Source organism: Rhinolophus sinicus, linkage group LG02 (assembly GCF_036562045.2).
Source record: "Rhinolophus sinicus isolate RSC01 linkage group LG02, ASM3656204v1, whole genome shotgun sequence".
In the NCBI taxonomy this organism is placed as follows: domain Eukaryota; kingdom Metazoa; phylum Chordata; class Mammalia; order Chiroptera; family Rhinolophidae; genus Rhinolophus; species Rhinolophus sinicus.
The window spans coordinates 107726428-107750677 of NC_133752.1; the positions used below are offsets into that span (position 1 = coordinate 107726428).

The 24250-nt window shown below is 45.5% G+C and overlaps 1 protein-coding gene across 2 annotated transcripts; it reads left to right on the plus strand.

Annotated features, from left to right (window-relative positions):
- Nucleotides 1–15279: 15279 nt before the first annotated feature.
- On the plus strand, nt 15280–20020 carry LOC109438274 (isopentenyl-diphosphate Delta-isomerase 1). Of its 2 annotated transcripts, none has more exons than XM_019718066.2 (5): nt 15280–15547; nt 16623–16795; nt 17363–17455; nt 18018–18148; nt 18809–20020. In XM_019718066.2, the coding sequence occupies exons 1-5, from the start codon at nt 15417–15419 to the stop codon at nt 19124–19126; spliced, it is 846 nt and encodes a 281-aa protein (XP_019573625.2). In that variant the 5' UTR covers nt 15280–15416; the 3' UTR covers nt 19127–20020. The 2 variants fall into 2 exon arrangements, with proteins under 2 accessions (XP_019573625.2, XP_019573626.1); XM_019718067.2 differs by lacking the exon at nt 15280–15547 and adding an exon at nt 15997–16154 and having other exon boundaries at nt 18809–19884.
- The last annotated feature ends 4230 nt before the right edge of the window (nt 20021–24250 follow it).

Below are 24250 nucleotides of genomic sequence, written 5' to 3' on the forward strand. Positions count from 1 at the left end.
TCCCGTTCGTTGGACCCCAGGTGGTGTGGTCGGTCGGGTCTTGGGATTGGGCTCAGCACAGGTAGCACAGCGCTCCGTGATAGAGCAGCATAAGGCTGTGAGTCTGGCTGTATAGAAGGTTTTGGCCAGCAGCTTTTTAAGTCCAGTCTTCCCTAGGTGGGAGGTAGAGTGATGTTCTGAAATGATGTGGGGAGCGAGGGCAGCCGAGATAAACAAGCGGCCATCACACAGTATCCACCAACCCTGAGGATGCCGGGTGCCCCCTTATTCTGTGCTCAGCTGTCTTCTGCTGCGGTGTAGGTAGGGCTTGGCGAGGCTGGGGTGGTGGAAGCATTGATGGCTGAATCTGTGTCCTGGGCGGCTGCTCTCGCGGCTTGATCGGCGAGGCGGTTGCCAGCAGCCGGCTTATTGTTCCCTTTCTGGTGCCCTCGGCAGTGGATGGTGGCTAAGTGCGGGGTGCCCAAACAGCTTCCAATAGCTGTAGGATTTCGCCTCTTTTTGATGGTCTTCCCTTCAGACTTGAGGAGGCTACATCCTTTACAGATGGCCCCATGTATGTGCACGGTGGCAAAAGTGTACTTTGGAGTCTGTGTAAATATTGGCCTTTTTGTCTCTTGAAAGCTGCAGTGCCTGTATGAGAGCCCAGAGTTCGGCCCGCTGGGCTGATAAACAGGCAGAAAGGTTTTTTTTTCTGTTTCGGGTAAGCCTAAAGCCGGGGCTCTTCCGAGCAAGTCTTTGAGTTTTATGAAGCCTTTTTCCTGTGTCTCTCCCTATTTCCTTCTCTCTCTCTCATTACCCAAACAAAATTGGGTCCACTGTAGTTTGGGGACTGGGCAAGGCCCAGGCTGCGCTCGCAGAGCGTGGGGGCAGCTGGGGTGGCCACCGGGAGTGCTCCTGGGTCCCCAAGCTGAGCTGGGGACGGTCCTGCCAGTGGCTGCAGTCGGGCCGCAGTTTCATCTAGGTCTGCAGCGCGGGAGCGCGCAGGGCGCGGCGGCAGCGGGGAGCCCGCGGTCTTCCTCAGAGGCGGCTGAGCAGGGAGCAGCGCCCTGGTCGCTGCTTTAAGGCTCTCGGGTTTCTCCCTCCACCCAGAGGCCCTCTGAGCTTCCACTGCAGAAACGCTCTCGGTGTTGAAAAGGCAAAAGAAAGGGACACTGTTGCCCCTGGCGCACGCCCTGGGAGCTTTGTGCTCCCAGCTTGCGCCACCCACCCTGCATCTCGGAGAGGGCGTCCCTGCTCTGCGCTTCCCAAACACAGTGGATAACGGCTCCCCAGAATGTTTTTCTGGCACTCAGACGTCTGTCCTCAAACATTCAGTGGAGTTTTCTTGTGTCCTCTTGGTGAATGGGCTTTGTCGGAGTGGCGTTAGGAGTTTCTTTCAGAACCTGGGTTACAAGAATCCTGCACTGTCCCTTTTTACTAGAGCAGAACCGTACCCAAGGTGGAAGGGTCCTGGCAATTTCCAACCAGGAGTCAATGTATGGATACGAATGCGGGTGACCAGGATTGCCGGTCACTACAATATAAACACGCCGGATGACGGCCAGGTCTAGGGTTCCCTCTGCTGTCAACTGACGTTAAAAGTGTGCTATTCTGGCTATCATCAACAAGACAAATAGTAACAAATGTTGGAGAGGCTGTGGAGAAAAAGGAACCCTCATACACTGTTGGTGGGAATGCAGACTGGTGCAGCCGTTATGGAAGGCAGTGTGGAGGTTCCTCAAAAAATTACGAATAGAATTGCCATATGACCCAGCAATCCCTCTCCTGGGTATCTACCCAAAAAATCTGAAAACATTTATGCATAAAGACACGTGTGCTCCAATGTTCATTGCAGCTTTGTTTACTGTGGCCAAGACATGGAAACAACCAAAATGTCCTTCGATAGATGAATGGATAAAGAAGTTGTGGTATATATACACAATGGAATACTATTCGGCAGTAAGAAAAGATGATATAGGAACATTTGTGACAACATGGATGGATCTTGAGAGAGTAATGCTGAGCGAAATAAGTCAGACAGAAAAAGCAGAGAACCATGTGATTTCACTGATATGTGGTATATAAATCAAAAACAACAAAAGAACAAGACAAACAAATGAGAAACAGAAACTCATAGACACAGACAATAGTTTAGTGGTTGCCAGAGGGTAAGGGGGGTGGGGGGTGGGGGGTGGGAGATGAGGGTAAGGGGGATCGAATATATGGTGATGGAAGGAGAACTGACTCTGGGTGATGAACACACAATGGGATTTATAGATGATGTAATACAAAATTGTACACCTGAAATCTATGTAATTTACTAACAATTGTCACCCCAATAAATTTCATAAAATAAAATTTAAAAAAAAAAGTGGGCTATTCTAACTCACAGAGGGTTCTTAATTTTCCCTGGGGTTATGCGGACTCCATAATCTCCACCAAAACCCTTTTAAAATTATTTAACATGCAGTCTAGGACTGCAGGCTTACTTTGCTTCCCTCCCATAGTGCACGATGTCACAGACACAGGTGGGGAGGGGGGATTTACTCAGGTGCTGCCCTGCTCGCGTCCCTCGCAGGAACTTAGGAGCGTTTTTTTGGCTACAGTGTATTGTGAATAATTTCACAGACCAGGCCACTCCGTGGAGTGAATCACCGTTATGCCAAACGACGCTCTGCGAGAATCAGGGTGAAGCATACTCAGGTTTCCATAGCCAAGGCTACAGAAGCAAACAATCAGACACACAATCAGTCACTCACACACTGGGTTGACACCCTCCCATGGGTGTCCCTAACTGCGTAGGTTATAAGAATCTACCGTGAGGTGATAGGCTCCCCTTCTGCCACATGGGACAGGACTGACTGGATCAATGGCCTCGAGGCTTACCTGGTCCGACGGGAGGATCCGACTGGTTGTCCCCGGTCCCTCAGCAGGTCCAGCTGGGGAGGCACAGGCCACGGCTACCGGGGAAAGCCCAGTCCGGGGTCTGCCAAAATCAGTGGGGCGCTCCTACACCCCTCTCGGCCTCCCGTTGCTCCGCGGCCCGCCTCTTGCCCCACACCGGCAAGGGGCCATCGCGGTTGGGTTTCCCGGCTAATGCACCAAATGTTGCAGAAAAATGACGAGGACCAAGAGACTCAAGTGGCATGCAGAGATCAGAGAGAACACAGCTTTATTACGCCGGTGGGCTCAGTGGGATTGTTGCCAAACACTGAGCACTTACTGGGGTCAGGCACTTTGTTTTATAGGGTTAGGCCTCCGGGTTAGGGGGAAATCTGGCCGGGGTGCCGGGGAGGTCCATCCCTAGCAGATGTGATGGCTCAACATTGTTTTGACAGGGAGGCCTCTAACCATAGTGCCCGAGGGAGACAGCTCCGATAAGGGGGGGATGGAGCTCTTAGCGGGGGCCTGCAGGAAAAAATTGTCCCGACAGCCCAGAAGGCACTGTCCATTTAGTCTCCAAGTGCCTAGGCAATCCAAAGCCCAAGGCTGATTTTCATATGTGCCAACAAAAATACCACCGATGGGGGTGATATAGGAGAGTTAGAATGTCCCTAGGTAGACAGGGAGGTCCCTGGTGGAACAAACAAAAGACAGCCATATCCTAAAACTTCAGGGTTTGAAATCACCCCTTCGCTGCAGGACATAATGTAACAAGGCCTTGAGGTTAATCATAAAATTCATTTTGGCCTGACAAATGGAGCAGATCTGATAGATAAGAGTGGGTTACTTTGCTAATTCCTTTAGGAAGGGCAAGCAGAACAAACCTGGTAGATGAGTTTCATTAGAAGGCGCCTGTTCCCTTCTTCAAACAGTTCCCTTCTTCAAACAGCTCCCCTTCCCCAAGCAGGCAAGGGAAGGTATAAAAGTAAGAGCTTTTGCCTCAGTCAGGGGGCACCCCCATTCGGGACCCCCTCTCGCTCGGGAGCTGCAACCTCTTCTCCTTCCTCTAATAAACTATTCTCTTTTTAAAACTTTTTGCCTCTCCCTGGTCCGTGTTTCCATTCTTCAGCTTCACCAGACATGATCCCCAAACTGCTAGCAGATCCAACATCACCCCCATCATTTGGGGGCTTGCTCGGGATTGAAGGGGAGGTAAATCTTATCTGTGCCTTTCTACTTGCCCACCCTATGGGCCTTCATCATTTTTTTGTCTCCTTTACTCTATCAGGCAAACAGTAGGTCTCCATCAGTCATTTAAATGCGAAAAGCGCGACTGCTACTCTGAAGACTCGGAGGGCAGGTCTTGCAGGAGGGCTCTGGTGGATCCCCTCCAGCACTGAGCTGGAGGAATGTCAGCCACAGTCTAACTGCCTTCTCTCTTGCTTTCTCTGTCCGGTGGAGTAAAGCCCAAAGACGGCGCGTGGTTGAGGTGAATGCCCTTGGCAGCATTTGCGGGACTCTGATCGTGGCAACTCCGCGATGTGTCCCAAAGGCTCCATGAGTCTTCCCTCAGCCCGACTGCCCGTAAGGGAGCTGTTCTGAGGCCCGCTTCGCCTCCCCACGGCTTTCTCATCTCTCTTTCCAGGAGGAGACTGAATACTGCCGCTCGGCCAGGACTGTGGGCCTTTGCGGACAACTGAGGGAATTTTGGCCATGGCCACTCTACGGCAAATTTCCAAAGGTTCCTTAGGTTCTCTCCCAGCCTGACTGCCCGTAAGAGTGCCAGCAAGATGACTCCTTTGTCTCTGCTGTCCTTTCATCCTGTCACTGTCTCTCCTCAACCTTTGAGACACTGGTCTAGGGTCTCTTCCCTGAGGGACCTTCTCAACACTCCCTGCCGACCTCAAGGCATCTTAAGGTAAGAACATGAACCTCTGCCTCTATAGGACATCTCTTGTCACCCAGGATAAGATTTACTGCCATTTAACATTCCCTCTCAAATCATTCCCTGCTCTTCCGTGATCTCACTGTACACTGGGGACTGCAAGCAGCTTTTCTGCTGCCTGTCTCTGCCCCCAGCTCAGCAGGGCTGCAGCAACAGCCCAGAGGGGGACAGGCCACAAAAGCAAAAGCCAAAAGCGCAGCTCCTCCCGCCAGGCCACCTCAGCCACCTCCAGGCAAAGTTTTCAAGGAGGACCAACATATTCCAGACTCACTTTACCTTAAGGAGGAAACTTTATCTGAAGCCTTTTGGGGCTTCCGTTTTCTCTTTTTGCACTCTCTTACCCACTGGGAATCAAAACGTCCCCCTGGCCTTTCTGCACAGGCTCCATACCCAAGCTACAAGCCTTGAGTATGTACTCTGTCCTTAAACACCTTTATTTAGAAGGCCACTGTTATATTAATCGTGCAATCAATTTCTGTGATGCCCAGAGTCGCAGTACACACCCCGCTACTTTAAAGCGTCCCATCATAGGCCACAGCCTTTATTGGCCTGTAGGCCAACACCGAACATTCAGCGGGGCCAGGGTAGGCGCCCACCTGGAGGCACAGACTGGGCCACCCAAGTAAGCGCGAATAATCCTGGCGCACCATGTCTCCCCACCCACCTCGGAACCGGTTGCACCGTGTCCGTGGCCCACGCGTCTGGGGGACGCCTCAGAGCAGATTGTGGGAGATGAATTGCGAAGGGACGCCTTTCTCTTCTTCCTCTCTTTCAGATGGGCAATTAGCCCTCACTCGCCTACACCCCCCTGAACTGCATCTTGAAATATTGGGACAAATTTGACCCTCAGATTTTGAAGAAACGGCGCCTGATTTTCTTTTGTTCAGAGGTTTGGCCTAAATACCCATTAGAAGATGGGGAGACTTGGCCTTCTGAGGGAAGTATTAATTATGATAGTATCATGCAACTAGACCTGTTTTGCAGAAAGGAGGGCAAATGGTCAGAAATTCCCTGTGTTCAGGCTTTTTTTGCCCTGAGGGACAACCCAGATCTCCGTAAAAAATGTAAAGTTGACCCGGCTCTTTTGGCTGTGATCTCTTGCCTGCCTTCTCCCACTGAGTCCCTTTTTAAGGGGATTCCTCCTAAGGGGACTCCTTTTAAGGAGACTCTCCCTAGGGAGACCCCTCCTGAAGAGACTCCTCCAAAAGAAATCCCTGCGGGATACTCCTCTCCTGAGGAGGACCCTTCAACAAACACCCATCTCCTAATCCACCTAGAAACAGAAATGCCTAAGCCTGGTAACTAAAGGGAAAAAGTGGCACTTTTAACTTACTCTGCTGCTCTAAGTCCTACAGCGACCACCCACAGTGAGATTCATTAGAAGGGAAATAGCCTTTAGATTGGAGTCCCAGAGTACTAAAGTCATGTTATCTCTGTCACAGAGTTTGTCAAAAAAATAGTTTAAATTAAATATCTAGGTATTTCAAAATAACAAAATACTGAGGTGTTAATTATTAGGTACATCATAAGTTCATCTATTTCTAGCTTCTTGTCACACGAATGTTGAGAGAAATTAAGATCTGTTAATAATAAATATATCTTATATTTTATTACAAAAGCCTATGCTTTTAAAAGTTGCCAAACATATTCCTGGGTTTGCCAGTGCAAGTGCTAATTGCTTGCTTTCGGTTGTCAGCATACACGTCACCAGAATAATTTTCTATGTTTTATATTTTCTCAATCAGATCCTTGGTTACTCAAAAATTAAATCTAAAAACTAAGTTTTGCTAATAGATAAGTAAACTTTTATATTGTAAACTTTTATATTGTAAAAGTTCATGTACTTTCTCAGTATCAGCTATAGGCCTATATAAGGAAGCTTAGCCTAATGTTTTCCCCTAACTGGCAGGGAATTCTAATGGTTCTGACCCACTGTTACATCCCTAATTAAGAAGCTCAGATCCTAGAAAAGGCCAGGAATTTGTTTAAATGTCTTTAACAACCAAGACAGAAGAACGAGGAATAAAGGAACAGTGAGACCAGAGGATGAGACCAGAGACAGGCCAGACTTCTGGCCACAGTTACAGACAACCCAGGGCTGAAGCCACCTCAGGACACCCCAAATGCCCCAGAGGGAAAGCACCAGATAAAGGAGCCTACTCTGGATATACAAACCCAGATCACTGGATTCCTAAACCTCCAAAACAGCTGCGCCCCCTATACAGACTAATGGGCACTACACCAGAGAGTAGGCCTTGTTCTGAAGGGAGCAAGGACCAGCTCCCTCCCCTCTAAATGGCTGTCATCACTGTTGGTCCCGAAGTTCCCAGTGGCTCCCAAGCTGTTCTCATCACAGGGGGTAAAACTGCAGGTGACCCTGACGTGGCAGGTAAGCCTATTAATTTCCTAGTTAATATAGAAGCTACTTATTCTGTCTCAACTGCTCACTCTGGACCTTTTTCCTCTGAAAACTGCTTTGGTTGTAAAGAGAAAGACAGCCCCCAGATTTGGGCTTATTTTACGCAGCCTGTTTCTCATCATTGGTCTATACCTTAAAGAAAGTGTAAAATAAAACAAATTAAACTTAAAAAAGACTCTAGAACTACTTAAATAAGGAACACCACGTTCAAGGGCTTTTAAATGCTAATAAGAGTCACAGCTCACTGATAGCCGCCTCTTGCGGCATCTGGCCCTCTTGTTAAAAGGTTCTGTAATCCAAATGTGGACCTGCTCCACCGTAAATCCTGCCACCTTCCTCCCAGAGACAGGAAAAATTTACTGCCAATATATGTATTAAAAAAGAGTTTATTGGGGAAGGGGAACAGGACTTTATTGAGGAACAGTGTGTACTTCCAGGACTTTTTTCCAAGTCAAGTTGTTGTCCTTCCAATCTTAGTTGTGGAGGGTGCCGTTCAGCTTCAAGTTGTTGTCCTTTCAGTCTTAGTTGTGGAGGGCGCAGCTCAGCTCCAGGTCCGGTTGCCGTTGCTAGTTGCAGGGGGCACAGCCCACCATCCCTTGTGGGAGTCGAAACCAGCAACCTTGTGGTTGAGAGGATGCGCTCCAACCAACGCTCTGAGCCATCTGGGAGGCAGCTCAGCTCAAGGTGCCGTGTTCAATCTTAGTTGCAAGGGGCACTGCCCACCATCCCTTGCGGGAGTTGAAACCAGCAACCTTGTGGTTGAGAGATCGTGCTCCAACCAACTGAGCCATCCGGGAGCTCAGCGGCAGCTCAGCTCAAGGTGCTGTGTTCAATTTTAGTTGCAGGGGGCGCTGCCCACCATCCCTTGCGGGACTCGAGGAATCGAACTGGCAACCTTGTGGTTGAGAGCCCACTGGCCCATGTGGGAATCAAACCAGCAGCCTTTGGAGTTAGGAGCATGGAGCTCTAACCACCTGAGCCACTGGGCCGGCCCCACTGCCAATAAATTTTAATACAAACCTTTGCTGCCAAAACATATTTACAAGAAACACCCCTAGACAACCCAACTGATGAGAGCTCTTTTATAGAAAATAACCTACAAAAAGCTAGATAGTCAAATAGCTTACTCAATGACAAAAACCCTAAACACCACCTCACAGGCTATCCATGCCGTGAGACAAGAGTTAGGACAGGTCAGAGAAACAGTTCTCGGAGCTGCCATAGATTATCTACTTCTCAAACACAAGCAAGGATATAAAAAGTTTAAAGGGTTATGCTGTTTCAGTCTCTCTGATAATTCACAGTTAATTAAAAATTTCCAATATTAAACTAAAAACAAGATTCTTTAGGCTAGATTTTTTCTTCCTTACTTCCTAGCTTCCCAGTTTAGTAGGACTTAAGGAAACTTTTTTCATTTCTCTTTTATTCATTTTATAGATACTACCTCATGCTGTTGCCTACAATGCGTCTCAGCTTACAGAGTACCCACTGGTTGGCTATGACGGCCTACAAAACAACATATTCACCTGGACTTGTTCATCTACCAAGGACCCTTAGATAGACCTCTGGACAAGCCCTAGCTGCTGGTCTCTCTCTACATCCCTCCTCAGCTTGAAGTAGCCAGAGCGGTTGTCGCCCCTATCCCCTAACAGCAAGTTAGAGTTTCGTCCTCAGAAGGGGTTTGAGACAGGTTAGCTAGCATGTAGACAGGGAGGTCCCTGGTGGAATAAACAAAGACAGCCATATCCTAAAACTCCAGGTGTTGAAATCACGCCTTGCTCCAGGACAAAATGTAACAAGGCCTTGAGGTTAATCATAAAATTCCTTTTGGCCTGACAAACGGAGCAGATCTGATAGATAAAAGTGGGTTATTTTGCTAATTCCTTCAGGATGGGCAAGCAGAACAAACCTGGTAGACGAATTTCATTAAAAGGCATTAAAAGGCCCCAGCTCCCCTTCCCCAAGCAGGCAAGGGAAGTTATAAAAGTAAGAGCTTTTGCCTCAGTCACTGGGCACCCCCATTCGTGACCCCTTCCTGCTCAGGAGCTCTGACCCTTCGCTTTCAATAAACTATCGTCTTAAGAACTCTTTGCCTCTCCTGGGTCCATGTTTCCATTCTTCGGTCTCACGAGACACGATCCCAGCTCTCACTCCAAAGCCCCCTACATCGTCTGGGGACTCACAGACACATATCCTGCCTTCAGAAATACAGGAAAATGTTGTCCTTTTTGACAGAGAGAGAAAACCAAATTCTAGTTTTGTATTAGTGTACTTTATTTTTTTTAGTACAGATTTCAATTCAGTAAGTCTGAGGTAGTGCCTAAGATTGCATATTTATTTTATTTTATTGGGGAATGTTGGGGAACAGTGTGTTTTTCCAGGGCCCATCAGCTCCAAGTCAAGTCATTGTCCTTCAATCTAGCTGTGGAGGTCACTGCTCAGCTCCACGTCCAGTCATGGTTTTCAATCTTTTAGTTGCAGGGGGCTCAGCCCACGATCCCATGCGGGAATTGAACCAACAACCTTGTTGTTGAGAGCTCGTGCTCTAACCATCTGAGCCATCTGGCTGCCCCTGTATTGGTGTACTTTTGATAGCAAAAGTTAAGTTAAATAAATCTATTCTAATCTTACTTAGCTTGACTATGTGTAAGATTTCTTCTGTCAAGATTTCTTTCCACAAACCTTCTACAACTTATGCAAACCTTCTGTAACTTTCACATACCTTTCAGCTTTTATCCTGTCTTTTTCCTTCTTATTCTGGAACAATATTATTACTGTAAGACAAAATTACTTCCTTTTCCTTTACCACAAATGCACTTCCTTTCCTCATACCTTCTTTCACTAAACACTGGTGCAACTTACTTTCCACGCACAATAATCTCTGCTCACCACATCTTGCTCCTCATTCTTATGCTTTCGCAGAGACCCCACCTCTTAGCACCCTAATCAGGCTTAGTCAAAAGGACCTGGATCTTAATCTGAGACATCGTGTGCCTTCCTACTAACCTTGCAAAATGGCACACTCAGGTCTCCAATTTATTATTCTGTACCCCATCTTGTCTGCCAGCCCCAAATTTAGTGGATGACTTCACTGCCTATCCTAATCTCAGCTCCTTTTTAAAGTTTGATTTAATTCATCATTTAACTTAACGTAGCAAATTTCAAGTTTTGGATCAACCAAAGAATTTTGGAAAGTGCTGAAAAATTCACATAGATATTCTTATACCATTTGTTTCTAGTTAAACCACTTGTTTTCAACAATCATGTTTTGTGTGACCCCTAAAAGGAAAATGATCTAATGTGAACCCCAGGAAGGAATTTATCTGTTGACATGGGCTTGGACTCCATGTTGTTAACTGGGCCTGAATTCAGAATTAGAGTCTCGCGACTGTTTACAGACAGATGCCTCTCACGAATCAGGGACTGTCCTCTTAGCCTCTGCCTTGCCTATTTTCACAGTTGAGGCAACCCCTGCAGGGGAGAGGGAAGGGTCCCTGTTCCACTAGTACCATATGACCACTCAGCCAATGGACTGACACCTGTCCTGCCCAATCAGAACTGCACAAACTGTACCTGTATCCACCAATCCCAGCTGATCAGACTTGAAGTCCTCATTTGCAAAAATAGACCTCATCAAAACTAGGCAGAAAACTTTCTCTGCAAAAGACAGCCTTCCCTTTGTCTTGAAGGCGCACACTTTCAATTTCTACCACAGGCTGTGTCTCCCTGTTTTGCAAATTGTTATTTGAATAAGTTTCCTTATTCTCCAGTGCCTTTTGTTGGATTTGTCAACAATATTTAAATTACTGCTGAGGACTTCATGAGACTTTAAAGCAATTAGCCATTCTCTTATTTTTCTTGCTGATAAATTTGTAACAGAAAATACGAGCTTATTTGACTAATAAACCCAAGTATAATGAGTGGCATATTTGCATTATTTTACAGTGCTAATAACTCTGAAGACATTCCTGTTTCAATTGAACCAACCCCCTTAAGCTAGGTTTTATTTACTAAAGATTAATCTGAGATCATTTTGTGAACCCTGAGAAAGAAGATACCTACAAAGAAGGACTCCTGGTGGCTTAACTGGGCTCAAATTTCAAAAACCTATCCTAGTAACTGTTTCTAACCAGGGGGTCTGTTCCTGTGATCAGAGCCAGCCCTTATAAAGGAGTTCATGGAACTGTATTTCAACCAGTAGGACTGAGGCTTTCCTCATTCAATCAGAGCTGAAAGCTATATCCCTATCAGTATCTTCACTGACCAATCAGAGTGGCTCCATTCTGACAGTGCCTTTTGGACCAATCAAACTGCGAAGATTTAGCATCCTCATTCGCATGAGGATGGAACAATCAGGGACCAGGGGTGGGGTCTTCTATGTAAGTAAGCTCCAATCTGGCTGAGAGCACACTTCTCTTTCCACAGAAAACCGTTTCCTTGGGTGGAGCTGAAATACCAAAGAAATTTCACTGGGCCAGAGCGGAGAAGAGCAGGTGGGGCAGAGCAGAGTACAGCTGTCTGGCCAGAGATGGGTCTCACCCCAGGGCTGCCTTGCAGCCCTGCTTTTCCACAGCCATGCTGTCTCTTGAGCTGCGACACTACTGAGCTGTTCCATAGCCGTGCTGTATCACCATTGAGCTGTTTGCACTAAATAAAGTTTCCTTCTTTATCACACCCCAACTTGGGAGTTCCTATTGACACTGACCAGCAGTTGGCAATGTGCACTTGAAAAGCATTTGAGTTAGTTTCTGTTGTAGTTCTTCCATTCATATGAAGACTCACTTGTTTTTAAGCGGATTGTATAGGGCTCCCTTACAATCTAATTTTGAGTTTACAAATTAATTTTAGCCATATCATCCAGAGGTAGAAAAATATTATATATATATATATAAAACGTACATACGTAGACATACATAAACTTATGGATAGACACAGACAAATCTCATAGCTTTCATTTTAAAATGTTAGTTGTGTTTTAGATACAATCATACAAAACTCAAAAGAAAAACTAGACCCAAATTACATTTCTAGCAGATGGACTATGTCTTTTAGAAGCTTCTATATATCCATCAAAGAATGCATCCTATCACTGCTGAGAAGTTTGAGAGCATCTTTTTTTTTTAATTAAAGTTTATTGGGGTGACAATTGTTAATAAAGTTACATAGATTTCAGGTGTACAATTCTGTATTACATCATCTGTATCTCACACTGTCTGTTCACCACCAAGAGTCAGTTCTCCTTCCATCACCATATATTTGATCCCCTTTACCCTCATCTACCACTCCCGAGAGCGTCTCTTTTAATGGTGTCCTTTAAAATGGACTCATCGACAAACACGATCAGAAAGAACCAGAAAGCAAGTGTATGAATGAAAGTTGGAAAGCTCAGAATGTCAACACAGTAGTCTCACAAGGCCTGAACTTAAAGGGGTAGGTTTTCCTAGACAAGGAGATAAGAAAATGGCATGAGAGGTGGAGCCTGAGCAGAAGAGGGCTGCTGCATATCATGGTCACTCATAGGTTGTGAAAGCATTCGCAAGGCACAAAGGAATCGAAGTTAGAAAGTTTATTTAAAAAAACACTGGCAGAGGAGTTACAGCGGGTGGGGTCTAGAGTAGGGAGCTGCTCTGAGCTCCCCCTTGAAGCCTAGGTTAAGTTTGCCCTGCAGGGAGGTGGGGGCTGCTAGTTTGTGGGGGTTTCTTATTGCAGTTAACCTGAAACTAGGGATGTACTTAATTGCTAGGCTTATCTTGTTGGTTCCCAAGCTCGTTACACTAAGTTTGTCTTGCTGGCTCCCATCTATGATTTAGGATGTTTACTGGCTCACAGGGAGTTACCACTATGGTCACCTTCTTCTGTGATTTATGCTGTTTTGGTGATTGTGCTAATTGGGGATTCAGAGCCAGACCCAAACGGTTAATCTTTAAGCTCATTCCTGTTAACTTCCAAGCTTGTTCCTGTCAATGCTTTACCTGTCTCATCACTGCGCCCACCTCCCCCAGAGACAAAGACGAGGGAGGGGAAAAAGAGGCCTCGGAAGCCATTTTTACTTTTTATTTTCTAGTTGTTAACCTTGGTTAACTCAGAGTCCTGAATATGTGTGGAAGCTTCAAGGTATCAATTAAAATAGGTATACATTCCAGTTTGTTTTATTTTTGAGCCACTGTTTCCTAATTTAGCTTTGAGAAAAGCAAGTTTATGGACGGCAAAAATTCCCCATCATGGACAATTTAGTTGTAAATCATCCCAGAAAGTAATTTACAAGATGAGGGCCTGTAATTTTCGAACATCAGGCGTTCCAGATGGTGGCCCCTCAGCAACCATTCCTGTAGAACATGAACTCCCAATTCTACAGAAACAGTACTCTGACAGAGAACCAGAAGACTAATTACTCACCAGATGGGCATGTTGAATCCTGCAGACAAACCAGATAGGTGCATTAAGTTCTGTACACAAAAGCCAGCAACAGACGTCATCCAAATAAACCTGAACCTCAAGTAGAGCAGGAGGATTTACCAAGACAATCTGGGGATGGCAAGGAGACAACAGAGCACAATGGATTCTGAGGAACAAGCAAGTTGCTTTGGATCCCATGTGTCTGACACCATGTAATGTTGACCAATAAATATCTGAGGTTATGAAACAATTTAAAAGTTTATTTGAGGTCTTAAAGGATTTGAATCTTAAACACAGATTCAGGTAGCAACTCAAACCGTGCTCTGGAGAGAACAAAGAATGGAAGGGTTTTATAAAGGCAAAGATCACAAAATGTAATTCTTTCATGCAAGTGAAGAATTGCTGCTAGGTTAACAGGGATTGCTTAGTTCCAATATGCAAATGAGGGGGATGAGAACTACAGAGAAAGTAAAGTCTGTTAAAGAAAAAAAAACCCCGCAGGCCCAAAATGGCATCACTCATGCCAAAAGCCCATGACACCTAACCTAGATTTAATACCTGATCTAACTGCAGTTTCAACCTCTCCCAGAAACATAGTCATAATCAACCATTTGGAATATTATGGTCAAGCATCAATAAGGTCATTTGTCACATATGCCTTCTCCATCCCCCATAGAAACACGATCTGCATGATAAAAATCCTCCCCCTTTTCTTCCTCCAAAGAAAAGACGATGTGGTTCCCTCCCAAATCCTTTCTTTTCTTCCTATAACAGCTCCCTTGCGCCCCTCTTCTTCCTGTAAAATCCTTCCATTTTGTATAGCTCCTTGGAGTGCCCTTCCAGTTGCTAGATGGAATGTGTCTGGTTCATGATCGCTTAATACAGCCATCGAGATCTTCAAATTTACTCAGTTGAATTTTCTTTTTTAACAAGTCCATGTGTGTTCATACGAGAGCTGCTCTGCGATATTTATGGCTCAGCCTTGAGCTGAGTTTAGCAACTCGTCTAGCAAGTCGGGGAACTGAGGCACAGGACGCGCAGAGGCCCCACTTCCCTACCAGCTCCTGACTCTGTTCTAAGTGACTCTTTTAGCAATGCTTACTCCATTTTATTTTCTCCATTATCAGGCTAAACTTCATTTCAATTACATATACTTTATAATGACTTAAATTGTGAAAAACAATTTCACATGTAGTCCGCATTAAAGTATTCCTAACATATAACCTTCCATGAAGGTATAAGTAAATGAATGCCGCCCGCTCGGTCCTTCCCAAGCACGTTAGTCTCCTAAACTGCTTCTACCTCAGTCTCTCTGCTAACCCGTTCTTGGGAACCACACTGCCTTAGGACCTGTAGAACTTCCCATTGGAGACAAACCCCACTGGAACCCAAACAAGGAAGCTCAGCGCGAGCAGCCTCCAACTCAGCCCACAAAGACTGTCTTCTCATTCGCGTAGACGCCCATCGCAAGCGGGCGGAGCCACGCCTCAGTGACCGACGCCGGACTTCCGGGTTAGTGCGCAGAACCCGCGCGTAGGCGCGCCTCTACACCTCTGCGCGCGACCGGCGACGTCCTCCAGCGCGCCGCCAGACCCACCCATTGTCGCCAAAGGAGCCCGGCACGTGGCTCTACGGTCGGTGGAGGGACGCGAGTGACGGAGTGGGAGCACCTGCGCCTCCACGTGAAGGCCTCTCCGCGCCCCGCCCAGCGAGCAGGCCCTGCGCAAGCCGGGCGTGGCGCCACCGCGCGATTGTGACGTCAGGTGCGGGCCGGCGCGCGATTGGCCTGCGGACATGTGGCGCGCTCTGGCACCGGCGCGGACGATTGGTCGCGCGGCGCCAGAAGGCGGGGCTTGGGTCTGGAGGCGCGGCGTGTTGAAAGCGTCCGCAGCGCAGCGGCATCTTGAGGACGGCGGGAGCCTGAGGTACTGGGAGTACCGGAGGGGAGAGACCTACGGCTCCCAGGGATCCCCAGGGGTAGAGACTGGGAGTGGGGAGGGGGTCCCCTAAGGGAGAGACGTGGGGGTGGGGTCTCCAAGGGCTCCGGGGACTCAGAGCGAGGAGCCTCTGCCCTCCGGTAGGGAAGGACCAAAAGCGGCTGGGGGACCGTATCCGGACCCACCGCCTGTTTTTATGTCCTATGACCTAAAAATGGTTTTTCATTTTTGATTATTTCGGGGGGAGAACCAAAAAGAAGGAAATACTTGGGGGCATGTGAAAATGGAGTGGAATTTCAGTTTCACTGCCCGTCAGTAGTTTCTTGGGGACAGTTTGTACACCGTCGGTGGCTGCGTTAGCGCTGCGGCGGGGTGACACTGCGCCGAGAATCCCACGGCAGCCGTGAATTCAGTCTCGTGCGTCCGCAGTGACGTTACTTACTGTGCTGCCGTTAGAGAGTGGTCGCAGCAGCAGCCATCTGAGCAGGAGCCCGGATGAGAAAAATTGGGTTAATCTTACTGGGGTATTTGAAAAAGGTTCTTGAGTGTTTTGCACATGAATTGGACCCTGAGAAATGGATTTCAACAGAGATTGGTACGTGGCCCACGACGGAATGCCAACATAGTTGGGGTGGTGATGATTGTAACATAACCCACGTGTACTATACGCAGATATATAAGTGTTACCACAATGCAGACATTTGTTGAAAAACAGGATGAAAAGTTAGGTTGGGGACAGGTCACAGACACTCAAGGAAGAAAAGTACATAGAGGGAGGATTGACTGTCAAGTGCTGCACACGGTGTCTGTCATAGGACAAGAATTTAGAGAACATTGAATCTGACAGTTAAGAGTGGCTGTGATAGAAGGGCAGCTGATTGCCTGTAGGAGAAATGATAGCTGCGGTGGGGGCAGAGAAATGGGAGCGCAGTTAGCAGCAAGCACAGTTCGTACCCTTTGAAATGGCTGAGTTGCTTACTGGGCTGGTGGACTGGGAATTGCCTTGCCACTATGTTTATATGACATTTAGAGAAGTGTGGTGTAATGGCCTTTCTCTTCTTAGTTTTCTGGGACAGAGCAGACATCCTGTAACTATGCCGGAAATCACCACTGACAGCCTGGATGAGCAACAGGTTAAGCTCCTGGCAGAGATGTGCATACTTATCGATGAAAATGACAACAAGATTGGGGCTGAGACCAAAAAGAATTGTCACCTGAATAAAAACATCGAGAAAGGTACTGTTTTAAAACAGCCTTTTAGAAAGTGGTTTGCCTAGGCATTTCCTGGTAGCTGAGAAAAGCACATTAAAGGTAAAGGAGATGTGGTTTTAATCATGTCATATTGTATCTTTGGTTCCACTTAGGTTAGTGGTACAAGAGTAGAACTTGTCATGCTACTTTCCCTGATTAACAGCTATTTCTTTCCACTTCATGTCGTTTACTCAGCTTCTTCAGGATTATTCTGGTTTTGTAGAAGAGGGAACAGACTAATCCTAGCAGCAGAGTGGCACTTGTCAAGCCTATAATGCTTTCTTTCTGATGAACACACAGACAGTATCACAGAGGGAAGCACATGCCTTCTAGCTTCCTCAGGAGGAGGCTCACTGAGCTGGGAACCCCCAGAGGGGAGACGGCTGGTGTGCCAGAGCTCTTCTCCATTGCAGCCATGCCAAGACTCACTAAATAGAAGAATGGGAAAAGCAGCAATGGCAGCAAGTTACTGGTATCCTGGATCCCAAGTACAGAAACAGGCAAATAACTGGCATATTAAAACTAAATTAATAGTATTGCTGTTGGTTTCAGGATTATTGCATCGAGCTTTTAGTGTCTTCTTATTCAACATGGAAAATAAGCTCCTGCTACAGCAGAGATCAGATGCTAAAATCACCTTTCCAGGTTAGTGTGCTTGGTGTACAGTGTTTCGTTGGAAACATACTTAATTTGACTTTGTCACTTAGAACTTTCTGGTGAGCCAAGGTCGAAAAGGGAAATCCTGTGAATGACATAATTTCATAACATAAATTCATGACATAAAAGAAGTTTATACAATGAGTACGACCTAGTAAAACTGCAGTAAAGGTTAAAAACTGTTAGGTATGTGTAAATGCATATACTGGGGGTATCAAAAAATGTATACACATGACTTGTTTCCATTTTTTGTTACCGGCATATGTTGAGTATTACAATTTTAATAGTTTTTCCTTTCTTAAAATGTGTACATTTGTTTATCACCGTGTGTGTGTATGTGTATTTTAATCTGTATCTTACATTTTTGTTTTTGGTTAAGAAGGCATTAATAGAGAATTTGCCTGTTTCACAAAATGATTACTGATAGTTCGTTATAACTGATTTAGAAATCATTTTATTTATCTTTCTGTTACTTTTAAAACTTTAGATTTTCTTGATCTTTTAGACCTACTTGGAAAAGTTAATCTACAACTATATTAACATGTTCCAGGTTGTTTTACCAATACTTGCTGTAGTCATCCCTTAAGCAACCCAACAGAGCTTGAAGAAAATGATGCCATGGGAGTAAGACGAGCAGCACAGAGGCGTTTAAAGGCTGAATTCGGAATTCCCCTGGAACAGGTAACCAGATTGATTGAACAACCAACCATACAAGAAATACGAAAACATTTTTCAATAAAATTTTAAATTCAAGTGCAGGTCTTTGCTTTGTGCCCCAAAAGGCACCTTGAATAAAGATTAAATTTTGATTTCTTACTATTTGTAAGAATTTAGCTCAGTACCAAAATGGATTGCTCTGTTAACCAATATATAAAGTTGACTGTTTTTATAGTTGTCAGATGAAAATGGATACTTTTTTGTGGAAGTCCTTAGGGATGTGAATTATAGCTCTGATTGGCTGAATTGCTGAAATCAACCCACCTCCCCTCCCCCAGAATTGTTCCCTTTAAATAAAACCTGAATAAAGTATGTCTCTCTAGTTAAATGGTAAATATTTTTCTCTGAAAAAGTAACATTAACATGTGGAGAATGTCACAATTCTAGTTTGAGTGACTGCTTTTAAAATATATAATTATTTCAATAAATCAACTTTAGGTCCTATGGAAAAAAATTTAGATACTTGAAACTAATATTTCCATAAATCATCAATAGGAAATTAATATTTTAGAAGTCCTAACTCTGAAACTATACTATTGTTGTTCGAGGTACTACCGAAATATGGTGGGTTTATTTTACTTTTTTGGTGTTGATGTTTTTGTTACTGATTCATTTTCATCCTAGGTTCCTCCAGAAGAAATTAAGTATCTAACACGGATTCACTACAAGGCACAGTCTGATGGTATCTGGGGAGAACATGAAATTGATTACATCTTGTTTGTGAGAAAGAATGTATCTTTGAATCCAGACCCCAATGAGATTAAAAGCTATTGCTATGTGTCAAAAGAAGAAATGAAAGAAATACTGGAAAAGGCAGCCAGTGGTGAAATTAAGATAACTCCATGGTTTAAAATCATTGCTGAGGCTTTTCTCTTTAAATGGTGGGATAATTTAAGTCATTTGAGTCAGTTTGTTGACCATGAGAAAATACATAGAATGTGAATATGGAAATGAATGATTAGTAAAGTACTAAAAAATTTCCCTACTTAGTAAACTTAAAATCATTTTAAAAGTAAATATAACCCGTCTAAACACTCAGACCTGACAAGTTGGAGCCAATTAGTGAAGCTCTTCATTTTGGGATGTGGGGACATTTTGAGGACACTCACAGAGCACTTTGCTAACTGCCAGGTGCTGCCTGTGTCATTAAATGTTTATCATAGACCAGAAAAGTATTTGCTTAGCTACTTCTGAACAGTTCAAATTACCTTTCCATGTTAGAAGTTAGACAAGAATGGGTTCGAGGTAATTAGATGGTCTGCATCCTGATTTATATTGGCCTGTTCTCAGAATACAGGGCACAGACCGGCTATGCGTAAAATGGAACTTGGGTCATATGCTGCAACAGGGCTTTTTACCGTTGGTACTGCTGACATTGGGGCTGGATACTTCTGTCATGGAGGCTCATACTGTGCACCAAAGGGTGTGTGGCAGCGCCCCTGGGCTCTACCTGCTAATTCCATTACCATCCATCCCCGGTCACAGCTACAGTAACATCAAATGCCATGTCTGCCGGGAGGCAATGTTGCCCCAGTTGAGAGCCACTGTTCTACAAAGTCACGGGGTGGGTGGGTGTGGAATATGTGTGCTACATTGTACGTTGGTCAGTGCACTTTTTTCTAACTCTTGCCACAGACTTCTCAGATTTAAAATTTCACAACAGCTTTATTTTTCTTGAATGCTATATAATGAAAAAAAAATTATTTCTACAAGCTAAATGTATAAACTCAGTAGATAATCCATTTCTGGTTAACTCTGAACAGTTAATTTATAATTTCAGGCAAGATTGTTGCAAATATTTTACTGAAAATTAAATAAAATTACATTTTAATAGTGTTGTCTTGTTAAAATTTTAATGCAATAGGTTAACGTGTCTACCGTATACTTTAAAGTACATTCATAACATTTCTAGTTAAGTTTTCTTGTCTAGGAAGTTTTAGGCTGAAAGCCATGCAGGACTAGTTACCATAGCTACAGTGGCTGGTGGCTCCTGTACTTGATAGTGGAGCCTGAGACCAGCGTCAGAATTCCGCTCTCACAAGACTGCACTGCCTCCTTTGACCTGGTGAGCGCCTTAGAACTCATTCCTCCTATTAAAGACAGCAGATGTTAAAAACGAGCACTGGAAGGACCAGAGGTGGCCTTTAGGTTTCTGGTCCCCAAACCTGCATTACCCGGAGAACGAGAGCAACAGATGCCATGGGAGGGAGGAGGGCACATTAATCCCTCACTTGGCCCTAGCAGATGGGTCAGGCGCAGTGAGGACAGCCAGGTAGCTGTTGGTACAGTCACTCTGGTAGAAGCTGTCCTTCCATCGGCTCCCTTGGGGACACCTGCCCTCCCCAGGGTGGGGGGCCCACCTTCCTGTATGGGGATGTCCAGACCTGCAGGTACCCTGGACCACTTGACAGATGGGGTGTTTAGTATTCTGATACACCTCTCCTAGTTCTTTGAGCCCTGAACCTCTGTTGGTCACATTTTAGAGTGAACTTCAGTGTACGTATTTGTGCACACAGGTAACCTGACCAGTTTCCACGTCATAATTTCACACACACGTTCATCACCTATGCTTTAGACTCCTAGATTTAACTCCATAGGATTCCATTACATACTGGTGACAACTGTGTAAACAGGTCCCCCCCTCTGGGCCGCAAGCCTGAGACACCTCCCTTGCCACCCCCCCCCCCCCCCCCCGGCCCGGGTTGCCCTTTTCCCCTCACTCAGGCTGAACATGAGTCACTCAATTCCCTCCCCTCACACACCACATACCCAGTTAGTAAATCCTTTGAATAAGCTCAACTTGGCTGGTACTGTGTCCTGGCCCTCCTGGAATTGCCCCTCACTATCTGCCCGCAATCCCAGCCAGCAGCTGGACCCGCTCTGCTCAGAATGCATAGGAAAACAGCGTCTGGAGCGTCCAGGCCCCAGGAGTGGCCGCGGTGCCCTCAGCCCCTCACTGCCCTGTGCGTCCCCTCAGCACACCAGGCTGTTCCCACCTACATCATCTTAGGAAATTCCTACAAAATTCTGTTCCCAGAGACCTCCATGACTCACTCCCATTTTTTCGAGATTGCTCCATACTGACCTGCTCAGTGAACCCCAATTTGATTATCATGTGACTCATTTCTCCCACACTTCATCCTTCTTTCCTGTTGTTTTTCTATCACTTAACACTTAATACAGCACAGAATTTATCCCGTTTGTCCCACCCAGTGTGAGTTCCGTGAAGGTGAGGGTTTATCTACAGTAGTACCTATGTTTTCCAACGACTCCTTTGACGAACATTTCGGTTTATGAACGCCGTAAACCCAGAAGTGATTTGGTTTTCGAACACGCCTCGGAAGTCGAACATGTCACGTGGCTTCCGCTGAGTACAAGATCCTGAGGCCTAGCTGTCGGCTGTTTTCAAACGTTTCAGAACTCAAAGGGTCTTCCGGAATGGATTACGTTAGAAATCCGAGGTACCACTGTATTCCAAATTTTCATTTCGAAAAATTTCAAACCTACAGAAACATTGCAAGCCCAGTACAGTATGCAGCTGGTTATGTACCCTTCTTGACACATTTACTGATCGAACAGGTTGGCACACAAACACTGAAATCTAGGGCACATCTAGTGACTTTTCACGTTCTGCTTCAGCATGTTTCCTAGGATCACCACACAGCCACAGCCACCAAATGAGCACAAAAGGACATCTGACACATATTTTCATTGAAAATAGTTCATAGTCCAACTTCCTCAATACTTTTATAAGCCCTGCCTCCCTCTACCCCCTAGCCCTCAGTCAAGTGTCAACCTGCAATAGTCGTGACTCTTCACCTGCAAGTCCCCTGCCCTTTTCTCCTTTATGACTGAGATCCCACACCAACTACTTTACAAGATGCTCCCTATTTTAGTCTCCCATGGTGAGATTCCCATGAAGCATTATTTTTCCTGGGTGGTGGGCATGGTAATGTTTTTAGGACTTTATTGGGGAACAGTGTGTACTTCTGGGACTTTTCCAAGTTAAGTTGTTGTCCTTTCAATCTTAGTTGTGGAGGGCGCCGCTCAGCTCCAGGTCCAGTTGCTGTTAGTTGCAGGGGTCGCTGCCCACCATCCCTTGCAGGAGTCGAGGAGTCAAACGGCAACCTTGTGGTTGAGAGCCCGTGCTCCAACCAACTGAGCCATCTGGCCACCTTAGAGCTGAGAGGCAGCTCATTGACTTCATTCTAGTTGCGGAGGGCGCAGCTCGCTGGCCCATGTGGGAATCGAACCAGAAGACCCACCTCTTGCCCAGAGCTCGCGCTCTAACCAACTGAGCCACCTGTCCGCCCCCACATGAAGCATTTTTGGACAGAACATTGCAGAAGTAATATTGTGTCCTCAGGCCATCGCACCTGGGGACACATAATGACAACTTATTGGTGATGTTACCTCCCTAGATTAGGATTTCTTGATCACCTTTTCATATGTGTGGCCATTTGTATTAACTTCTTTGGAGAACTATTCAACTTTTGCTTTTTTTTTTTAATAGAAGGAAGATTTATCAAAGTAAAAGAAGGGTCGGCTGGGCACAGTCTGCTGGGAACGCCTGCCGACTACTGCCTGCCATTTTTTAACAGTTTTTGTTTTCCTTATAATTGAATTATAGGAGTTCCTTATATATTCTGGATATTAATTTCACTGATATATATTTGCAAATATTTTCTCCCATTCTGTGTCTTTTTACTGTTATTTCCTTTGATGTGTAGAAAATTTGATATAGTCCCATTATCTCTTTTTGCTTTTGTTGTCTGTACTTTCCAGCTCCAGAATTTTTTTGGCAACTTTTTTCTTTTGTTTCTATTTTGTTCATACATTGTTTTTCCTGTGTCTTCCTGTAGGTCTTTGAGCATTTTTAAGATAACTGTTCTAAACTCTTTCTCAAGTAAGTCTACCATCTGGTCCTCCTTGGGGACGATTTTTGTTTATTTTTCCTTTAACGGGCCATATTTTCCTACTTGTTTGTATATCTTGTGATTTTTTTGGTTGTTGTTGAAAACTGGACATTTGAATTGTACAGTGTGGTTAATTCTGTGAATCACTTTTTCCCCCTTCAACAAGATCGCTGGATTATTTATTTTGGATTGTTGTAGGGTATCTCTCTGCCAGCCTGAGATCTTCTCAGTTCTTTTCTCAGTGCTTTCTAAATTCCCCTGAACACAAACAAAGTTATTCTTTAAAGTCTGGCCCTCTAAAACATTAGGTAAAAAAGGAAAAATGCAAAGGGGAAAATTCCGATTTAGCATATGAGAACTACAAGAACGGGGGTCCACCTCTGCTATCAGAAGCAGCAATCAGCAATGAAAACAGACACTCAATGGTTGGAGGACGAGGTCCTTGGCTGTCCACCCACAACCAGCGCCAGCAAAGGGGCTGGGGGTAGGTAAGTGTTAACCCGCAAAGGCTAAAACTGACCAAAACTGTGTTTCACTGGCCAAGCCTTTCCCTGGAAGCGGCAAGCCTTCAGAGACTCCAGTTCTGACAGTACCACCAAGTCCTGAGCCTGCCACTGTTCTCGAGAAGGTAGATTCCTGGTGTCTCCCAGTCTGCCATCTTCTCCAACGTCCGAGTGACACACACTTCACAATGATTTCTATTTAAAATAACAAAACAGAACCCCGCCACCCTGCTCCTGGAGGTGCTTTTGTGGTTGGGCCCATGTGTTTGTTTTTACTGAGCTTGTGATTCTCAGCAATGGACTACTGGCGCAGGAGAGGTGCACATTTAATTGTTGTGCCTTAGGTCACATTTTATTCCACAAAAAGTAGTTTTGCTTTTAAAACAAAAACATTTGTCTTCAGGACTGGCTCAGTGGCTCAGGCAGTTAGAGCTCCGTGCTCCTAACTCTGAAGGCTGCTGGTTCGATTCCCACATGGGCCAGTGGGCTCTCAACCACAAGGTTGCCGGTTCAATTCCTTGAGTCCCACAGGGATGGTGGGCAGTGCCCCCTGCAACTAAGATTGAACACGGCTCCTCCCGGATGGCTCAGCTGGTTGGAGCACAGGCTTTCAACCACAGGTTGCCAGTTCAATTCCTCAAGTCCCG